Below are 10,429 nucleotides of genomic sequence, written 5' to 3'. Positions count from 1 at the left end.
ATCAGAAGTCGACAGGACGCAGAACGGGGCTGGTGAAGTGGTTAGCGCTATATTTGGAGGAGAAAGCGGTGACGATGGATGACATGGCTCTGCTATCAAGCGAGGACAGTCAAGAAGGAAGTAAGAAAAGACCAGAAGGATCATCGTCAAGCAAACGTGCCGTGGGCCTAGTGACTATCAGTGAAGCGAAAGGCAATGGAGGAGAAACAAGCTCTGGAAAAGGCTCGTGCCCAGTGTGTTCCAGAGCACATGGATTAGCAGGGTGCGACAAATTCCGGAGCATGTCAGTGAGGGAGAGGTTAGAGAGGGTAAAAAGATTACGTTGCTGTTTCTTGTGTCTGAGAGTGGGCCACCTTGCTGCTGAGTGTTGGTCATGCTTCAGGTGTGGCATTGATGGGTGCAAAGAGAAGCATTCTAGACTGTTGCATCAAGAACGAAGGGAGGCACTTACTGCAAGTATGTCAAACACACACAAGGGTGGCGTAAAGCGAAATTTTCAAGGTCTCGTGAAACAGGAGTCAATGGCAGGCACCTCTGATGGTGGCATGGCCCAGAAAGCCAACGACAGTTCGTACATGGCCGGAAAAATAGGCCATGTCTATGCTACAGGGACAAAGGACGGCCATGAAAACCCATACAGCTGCGAAAGCGACATCTGACTATCGACGAAAAATGCCAAGATTGTACTGTCCATAGTGAGTGTGAAGATTCGGGGGAAGGAACTCACACCAACGAAATCACATCAGAACTTTAGCTCTCTTGGACTCAGGCAGCGACAGGTCGTATTGCACCAAAGATCTGGCACAGAAACTAAGGGTGAAAGGGACACCTACCCTGGTAATCATGGGTACACTTGCCCAAGAGATGTTACTCGAGTCAGTGGAGGTAGAACTAGAAGTGGTTGGCGCAGGCATGAAACGAGGCAGAACCATACTTATGCCGAAAGTACTCACTATACAAAATTTCACCACAACACTGCACAACTCCGTAGCAAACACAGTGATATCTCAAGGTGGATCCATCTGCGAGGTGTGGAATTACCAGAATTGCAGAGCAACAGCATAGAAATTCTGATAGGACAAGATGTGCCACAAGCCCTGGTACCCTTGGAGGTCAGAGCAGGAAGGGATGGAATGCCATTCGCCATAAAAACGCGACTGGGTTGGACAGTGAATGGACCGGTGGGGCACCAAGACGCACAAGGAGTTTGCATGTCAGGATGCCTGATGACCGAAACTGTCATGAGTCCTGAAACCCGTCTGGAAAGACAGTTAAGCTTTTTTGGGAGCTGGGAAGTGGGGACACAGGAGCCTTGCAGTCAGCAGCTCATTCACTTGAGGACAAAAGTGTGTTGAGGCTATGGTCAGAGACAGGCATCAAAACTAATGGTCATTACAAATTTCCCATACCGTTCTGTAATGAGAACATGGAACCCCCAAACAACAAGGCCGTGGCGGAGCGTCGACTAGATGGGCTTCGAAGGAGACTATCCAAGGACGCACGGCTGCGACAAGGATACGTAGAGGAAATAAATAAACTGTTTGCTGAAGGATATGCTGAATCAGTGCCTAAGTGCCAGTTGGAGTCACATACTGGACTGGTCTGGTATCTGCCTCATCACCTGGTGTTGAACCCAAATACGCCAAACAAAGTACGCATAGTTTTTGACTGTGCAGCCAAACACAAAAGGACATTGCTGAACGACCAGGTACTACAAGGTCCAGACTTCAACAACAAATTAATTGGAGTCCTGTTTAGGTTTTGCCAAGGAACTACAGCCATCATGGCAGATGTGGAGGCTATGTACCATCAAATCCATGTAGCGCCAGAACATCGAGATGCGTTAAGATTCCTCTGGTGGGAGAATGGGGACCTGAGTAGAGAGCCAGTAACTTACACAATGAAGGTGCACATCTTTGGTGGGGTGTGGAGCCCTTCATGTGCAACTTACGTTCTCCGGCGCACATTTCAAGACCACAGATCCGAGTTTCCCGACATGGTGGCGCAAGCGGAAGTCAACTTCTACGTTGACGACCTGCTCGTGTCGCTGGACTCATCAAATGAAGCATCAATGTTAGCGTGTCAGCTTCGAAGACTGTTGGCGTGTGGAGGATTTCGGTTAACTAAGTGGGCCAGTAATCACAAAGGAGTGTTGGCTACCATCCCACCGGAGGAGAGGCAAAATGCACTGAAGGAAATTGATCTGAGGCAAGACAAATTGCCAATGGAGCGAGCCCTGGGGGTTAGGTGGCTCCTGGAAGGTGATCAGCTCGCCATCAAGGTGCAATCAAACTCAAGGCCAGCGACCAGGAGAGGAGTACTAAGCCTGGTCAGTTCTATTTATGACCCACTGGGGTTCGTGGCCCCTTTCATCATCAGGGCTAAAATATTATTTCATTGTGAATGCAGGCGTCGATTAGGGTGGGACGAACCTTTGTCGGCTGTTAATCACACGACCTGGAGCACCTGGCTAGGAGAACTGGCCCACCTAGGGAAATTAAGTGTACCCAGATGCCTAAAAGCAGCATGTGCTAAAGAATCATCTCAGCACAGTTGCACACCTTCTGCGATGCATCGCAGGCTGCTTACGGTGCGGTGACCTATCTGAGAATGGTAGACTCTGGCGGAAGTATCCAGTGCTCTTTCGTGTATGGACGGGCCAAGCTGGCCCCACTCAAGCAACTGACAATACCAAGGCTGGAACTTTGTGCAGCTGTCCTGGCAGTGAACGCTGATCGAACGATTCGCCGAGAAATGACCATGACCATACACGAATCTTATTTTTGGACGGATAGCATGCTAGTCTTGCAGTACATCGCCAATTCGAGCAGACGATTTCAAACGTTTGTAGCCAACAGGATAGCAGTCATACAAGAGCTGTTAAGAACTGACCAGTGGAGACATGTCGGCACATCGCTGAACCCAGCAGATGATGCAACTATGGGATTACCTGTCCTGGACCTGGTTGCAGGATCTCGGTGGATACGAGGTCCTGACTTTCTACTCAGTGTTGAAGAACGGTGGTCAAAGGGAAAGGAACTGCCAGCAGTTCTGAACGACTTACTGGAGGTGAAACGAGAAGTACACCAGAGATCTGTAGTTGCTCTGGCAGTGAGCGAGCAGTCAAAGTGGTCCCTCGCCAAACTGTGGCTCAGGTACTCATCATGGTACCGCTTGGTGAAAGGGGTGGCATGGATTAAAAGGTTCATTTGGTGGCTAGGATCCAGTACAAGGACCGCAGACCTGCGCCTCAAACTGAAGAGGCTAAGCACTGAGGAACTACAGTCGGCTGAGCAGACAATTATAAGATTAGTGCAGAAAGAGGCTTATGAGAAAGAAATCCAAACTGTCATAAAGGGTGAGCTGCCGAAGGACAATAAGCTATATAAACTGGAACCTTACTTGGACGAGCGAACGTTGCTCAGATCAAAGGGAAGAATTAAAGGAACCCTTCTTGGGCGAAGTGGTGAGGAGCCAATCTTGCTGCCTAGAGACCACCACATCACCGAAATCATACTGCGGGAGATGCATGAAGAGAGAGCCGGACATGCTGGACGAGAACACACGATGGCGTGTGTGAAGCAAAGGTATTGGTTTCCCCAGGGCAGACGCTTGCTTGATAGAATCATACGACGCTGTGTCGTGTGACGACGGAACAACTGGAGAAGTCGGCATCAAAGGCAAGCTGACTTACCAATAGATCGTGTCAGTCCTGGAAAGGCTCCATTTGCTTACACTGGAACGGGCTGTTTTGGTCCATTCATTATCAAGGTAGGGAGGAAACAGATCAAGTTCTGGGGATGTCTGTTTACATGTCTAACTATTAGGGCTGTTCATCTAGAAGTCTTGGCCTCATTAGACGCAGATGCCTTCCTCAACGCAATAACAAGGTTCTCACGATGCAGAGGTGCACCAGAGCGTATTAGGTCGGATAATGGGACAAACATGGTACGGGCAGCCAAGGAGCTCAAACTAGCAGTGAAAATTTGGGAGCAAGATGACAGACTCAGAGGTGCCTTACTGAAAGCAGACATTGACTGGGTCTTCAATCCACCAGCTGCCCCATACATGGTGGGAGCATGGGAAAGGCAGATTCGCACAGTAAAGAAGGTTGTGCAGGCTATTGTGGGCTCACAAGTTTTAGACGATGAACGTCTGCAAACACTGTTCTGTGAAGTGGAAGCCATAGTTAACGAGAGGCCAATCACCCTGGTTCCAAACACTCCAAGTGAACCAAAGGCTCTCACGCCTGCTGATCTTTTGCACTTAAGACAAGAGGGTAATCTTCCCTTAGGTGGAAGGTCAATAGGCGAATCATACCACAGAAGGTGGAAGCATGTCCAGTACCTTGCAGATCAATTTTGGAAGCGCTGGCTGACGGAGTACCTCCCTCAACTCAGAACTTGACAGGTGCATTTCAGACCACGGCGCAACTTTCGCCCTGGTGACCTAATCATTATAAGAGAAGCAAATAGTCCATGCAACAAATGACACCTTGGTCGAGTGATGGAAGTCAAGGCTGGCGAGGATGGACTTGTACAAAAGGCAATGGTTAAGACGACGACGTCCACAATGTTGCGACCTGTGACAAAATTATGCTTGTTGGAGGGAGCAATGGAAAGGGCTGATGGAGTCGGCCAGGAGAATGAAATGGGTATCCACATATGAAGACAGTGATGTCCGAACGTCAAAGGACCGAGATGTCCTAAGGAGCTGATAAGTACCACCAGACTGAGGGCAGCATGGTCACAAGAACGTGACAAAATTAATGTTGAATATCACCAGCCTGAGGGCAGCATAGTCACATGAACGTGACAAAATTAAAGTTGAATCCCACCAGCCTGAGGGCACCATGGTCACAAGAACGGGACAAAGCATTAAGTATCAAAGGCCTGACATGGTATTGAGAGTGAACGCTCAACGGAGTGGGTGTTACCACAAGCAGCAAACACATAAACAAACATTATGTTAGGCTGTAAGTCATGTCATGTTTACTGGGTGTGCCTGCCTGTATGCAGTATGTAAAGTACGAAGATGGTGGAGATGAGAGGCCCAGAAGGAGTTTGGAGCGTGTGAAGGGAGTTTGTTTATGTATAATTATAATCACCTGACTCAGCCATAGCTGACCAGCCAGGGGGCCAGGCTATAGGGTGGGCATTTCAGTATAGCTACCCATATCTTAGAGTCAACACCTACCTTGGTTTCTCTCTAGACTTTCAACACGTAAGTTTAACTAGTACTTATTGTGTACACAGGTAGACTGTGTCCATTGCATCATTTATCAGTGTGCCGATATAGAAATATGGCAAATTGAGTACTCATTGTAAGTGTTAAGATTAGACTAATTACATAGCCATGATTGTTATGTAAATATATATTGGATTAAACACTTATGTAGGAGTGCCTATGTATGACTTATTTGAAATACTAAATGAATTGTATTCAACAGGTTTGACCGAATTATAATATTTGTGTCCAATGTAAAGAGTCTGAATATCCTTTAACCGCCTGACTGGCGGTTACACACGGAGTCCTGTGAATTTTTGTTTTTACCCGGAATTGTACTGTAACTGTTTTAGACAACTCTTCCACGAACCACATTATCCTTGCACACCTGTCTCTCTCTCTCTTTCGCCTTGTTTTCCAATTTATTATCTCTTATCTCTCTTTGTCCTCGCCCTTTCAGCTCTCATTCTAAGTGGGTGATTATGAATGTTTCTTGTTTATCGTCCCGCTGCCTCTCTGTCTCTATGTGGCTGTTTTTATTGTTTTGCCTGCATCTCTCTGCCTGCCTGTGTCTTTAAGTAACAACTAACGCTTTACCTTGCTCCAGGTCTTTCTCTGTTCTCTAGGTGATGGATTTTTTCATATTCCATTATCCCTTCCTCTTCTCATTCCAATTTTCCACCTCATTATAGGCGTTTATTGTAAGGCGTTTTCGATTTACGGAACAGCTAACGCGTTAGCTATTCTGTATGCGCAGACGCTGCGTTTGAGCTGTGCCCATGGAACATTCAGAGGGAAGAGACACACACACACACACACACAGCCATGGTGTTCTACGAAGACGTCAAGGTTGTAGTGGACGTCTCCCCTACAACTTCCTACAACTGCGTAGCCACAGCCACCACCTGCTACCGCCTTCCCTAGCAACCAACCAGATGTTACCGTATCTTAGCAACGGAACTAGTCACCGGCGACTTTCTGGGTTTTCCCAACATGATTCATAGAGGACTGGTGGCTGCTGCTGGGTATATAAGCTCTGTCTCTCCATTGAGATTCATTCTGACCATTCTTCTTGAACAAGCAACACCTCCTCCTCCGCCGCTGCCTGGCTGCCCTAGCCTCTCCTCCGCCTGCCTGGCGGTCCTCGCTCCCGCCAGCGAGCATGGCGACCCACCAGCTGTCCTTCTCTGAGCTTCCTCACCAACCGGCTCTCATTCTACCCATCTTCCTGAACAAGCAACACCTCCTCCAGCAAGCTCCACGCTGTTAACATTCATTCAACCAGGAGGCCAGCAACAGGCAACATCTTCTCTGACGAAGCTCCTGCACATCTACCTCCTTCAACACGCTACTCATCGAACGTCTTCCACTGAGCAGCCCCTCACCACACGGCACCTCCAGCACCAGACTGTCTATCATATAACTTATATTATACAAGAAAACCACATTAGAGTTTCCTTCCATCCTGAGTGCTAGACAACATTAATATCTCGATACCCCTACAATGGTGACTCCCGGAGATTAGCACTCACACAGGATGGAGGAGACACTGATCACGCTCCCAGTCTTCAAGCAGACACCGGCTCCTCTTCCTGCCTCACGCACCACATTCTGACGACCCCAGCACACCCGTCCTGCCTCAGACGCCGACCCCGGCCCAGCAATAACCCCTGGGTTTGTGGGTAGGGCAACACTTGTCATAGTGGCCCAGACGACCGCACACATTGCACTGTACGTACTTAGCTGGGCACCGCACTGTGAGCGACCAGTGGCCCTTACGGTCACAACTGTTGCAGGTAGACTGAGCAGCTGGACACACCTGTGTTCCGTGCTGCTTACCACAGTTGTTGCAAAATGAACCGGGCGTGGACGTGGTGGGCGAAGACGTAGGAGCAGACTTCTTGTCCTTCTTGTACCGGGAAACAGCGCGTACAGTTGTAGGGGGAGCACGGATGGCAGAGGTGGCACACCTGGCAGCCTCATAGGAGCGACATATCGTCAACACATCCTGAAGAGAAGAGGAAGAGTCGAGGGAGGTGAGGCGTTGGACAAGTTCCTCGTCCTTAACACCCATCAAGATCACCTGCTTCAACTGGGTCTCCTCGCACTGCTGGTGGTGGCCTAAACATATATCTACCTCTTCCGAGGCTCTCTTAAGACGTACATAAAAAGCGTCAAAAGACTCACCCTCCATCTGTCTGCAGCTAAACAATTCCCTCCTGCGCAGAGCTTCATTCTGCTGTCCTTTGATGTGCCGTTGTAGAACGTCCAGTACCTCCTCTACAGACAGCGAAGAGGTTGGGGGTACCTGCAACGTATGTTCTAAAACACGCTGAACTTCCAAGGACAGGCACATACGCAGCTGGATGAGTTGTTTAGGCTGTGACAAACTCTGGAGATCCACCATTGTAGAATAATCAGTCCACCGTCGCCGCCATTCACGAAAAGTCTGGAAGTTCACATCAGGCTTCAAGATGGGCGGTGTTTGAGCTGCTGCTTTAGGTGGGGCTGGGGGGCGTGAAGGAAGCATGGATGAGGTATCTGAACCAGTCAGTACCGAGGCAGTGTTAGAGCCAGGGGCTTGGTTAACAGTGAGGCGAGATATCAAGGCTTCAAACCGTGCACTGTCTTCCAATCTCCGTTGGTGGGCTCGTTCTGCCTCTGCTTGCCTTCTGTGTTCATCCGCCAAACGTCTGTGAGCTTCATCCTCGCGTCTCTCATCTCTCATAAACTTCAGTAAAGCAATTATCTCTGGAGACAATGCTGAATATTGAGGTGAAGGACTGCGCGATGTTGTGGGGGCTGGAGCGTCGTGGCCGGCTTGGTCATCCATCTCTGGGGGACTATCATCCGCTTGACTCATCCAGGCGCTGGGTCCACGGCTACGTAAGGCATGAGACATAACTACTTCATTTGTGTACTGTGTCTTAAATCAGTGTTGACCGGTCAGCCCGTCGTATCAACAAGATTTCAGACAAAAAAAATTAATTAAATACACAGATAAGTAGGTTATATATATAAAATATATATAAGAAAGCCGCGCGGTCAGCAAGTGTTAGTGCATGTATGTGTGTGTGTGTGTCCCGGGCAGGCAGAGCGTCTCGCCTCAGCTGTGAGGGGGGTGGAGGCGGCGCTGTGAGGGGGGGGGTTGGAGACAGCGAGGAGCTCAGTCACCCTCTGGAAACAGGCAGAGAAGGGTGCGCTGAACTCTACTCCCCACAAATGCCCAGAACATGCCGTATACCTTGGAAATCCTTTAAAACAAGGTCACACATGAATGGCACGAAACACACAATGCACTAAACACTTCACAGAAAATCACTGTCACTGACACTGCTCAAAGTTGCTAAATTCTTCGAGGACGGGTGGCGGTTGGCGGTTGGTTGACACAGGGAAGGAGTCCATAAGCCGGCTTTCCACAAAGTTCGCACTATCACTCGTAATAATCCAGTAAAACTACGCACTGCGCCATGTTAGGTTCTTTATAATAAGTTCTATATACAGGAGAGAACACAAACACCTGTATAGTTTTGTAGGTTCGGTTTACTGGATAAGAGTATGTACACAAAGGGGAGTAGTGCTCTCCTCAGCTAGGCTCCTTGTCAACTGCTATAGACGACGTATGGCAAGTGATACATTAGCAGCTTCCATACGTCGCCGGGCACATTAATTAAGCATGTGGGATATGGTAATAACATTGCCACACGCTGCTAGCTAGGTTGAATGAATAATACATAAATGGAGCACATACATAATATACATACATAATATATAATCCAGCATACATAATATACATACAAGAGCTGCTTCTGGGTGGATAAGCCAGTCTTCCATGTTGCTTGAAGACTGGGAGCGTGATCAGTTTCTCCTCCATCCTGTGTGAGTGCGAATCTCCGGGAGTCACCATTTGTGGGGTATGAGATATTTGTGTTCACACTCAGGATGAGGTTGAGAAAGGAAACTCACAATGTGCTCTCTATATACATGTTGTATTGGATGTACAATGCAGCTTGGTGCTGGAAAGGCAGCATGGTTACAAGCGTGATGTAGAGAGAGCTGGTTGGTGAGGACGCTCGGAGAAGGACAGCTTGTGGGTCGCCATGCTCGCCGGCGGGAGAGAGGACCGCCAGGCAGGCGGAGGAGGAGCGAGGGCCGCCAGGCAGCGGCGGAGGAGGAGGTGTGTTGCTGGCTGGTTGGTGTAGGTAGAAAAAGAGGGCAGGTCACCACGAGGTCAGGTCTTAAATAGCGGGGGGTAGACGTGGCTTAGTAGTTGACCCCCGCTCCGTGATGTATGGCGGCGCTGGTTGACCTAGACCACGAGGCATACACTGGGGAATTGGTGGGGTCGGCTACTTAGCGACAAACAGCGTTTGTAGGGGAGAAATCCACTACAATGTACTGCCTGTTTCTTCGCTGTTTTTCGTCCTATAAATTTGTTCATTCAATCGTAAAAACACTGTATTTGACCTTCTATCCTACCCCCCCCCCCCAAAAAAAAATGTCTGCAATGTATAGAATATTAACCCAACACTATAATAGGGTGAGAATAAACTGTAGCCACCCAAGGTTACTAAAAAATACCCTTATGCGATCCAGTAATTCAACACCTTAAGTACGATGGCTTAACACATTGAGTAGACTGGTCAACAGCCAAAATGGTTCACATATGAGATCATGCTCACACAACTAATTTCATATTGCTGAATTCGAATCTGATATTTGTTTTGTTCTATCAGACCAGGTTTTATAAAAAAATCAATAGGTACAAATATTTAATATTCCATCACGTGTCGTGCAAAAGATGAGATTATCTCATGTGACTGTGCTTTCATGACTAATTTCATATTAATGAATATTAATTGGATGTTTCATTCTACCATCAGACCTACTTTCTTAAAGAATAAAAAAAAATAGTAAATATAGTAACATTATCACGTCATGCAAGATACAATTTTAAACCTATCACAGATAAGCTCGTAAAAATTTGTACCAAAAAAACATAAGTTCAAATCCTTTATAATGACAAAATATGAAGTTCTAAAAGTGCTTCTGAACTTTACTCTTTCTCTTGTACAGCTTGCTCTCTTCTCGTTGCAGTGTCCAGCAATAGTCGCCCATCATGTTAGGATGAAATCTTTCGCCGTGTTCATCACTAACGTCTCCAAGGTTACCTGGGAAAAATTCAATATGAGAGTGGAAAAAA

At 47.8% G+C, this 10,429-nt stretch overlaps 1 protein-coding gene across 1 annotated transcript; it reads left to right on the top strand.

The window, feature by feature from the left end:
- The first annotated feature begins 843 nt into the window (after positions 1-843).
- Positions 844-4,407, top strand: LOC121876124. The gene is made up of 4 exons (XM_042381062.1): positions 844-945; positions 1,268-2,329; positions 2,581-3,587; positions 3,828-4,407. The coding sequence occupies exons 1-4, from the start codon at positions 844-846 to the stop codon at positions 4,405-4,407; spliced, it is 2,751 nt and encodes a 916-aa protein (XP_042236996.1).
- The last annotated feature ends 6,022 nt before the right edge of the window (positions 4,408-10,429 follow it).

Source organism: Homarus americanus, unplaced genomic scaffold (assembly GCF_018991925.1).
Source record: "Homarus americanus isolate GMGI-L3 unplaced genomic scaffold, GMGI_Hamer_2.0 scaffold34921, whole genome shotgun sequence".
NCBI classification, from domain to species: domain Eukaryota; kingdom Metazoa; phylum Arthropoda; class Malacostraca; order Decapoda; family Nephropidae; genus Homarus; species Homarus americanus.
This window is presented reverse-complemented; position numbering and strand designations above follow the sequence as displayed.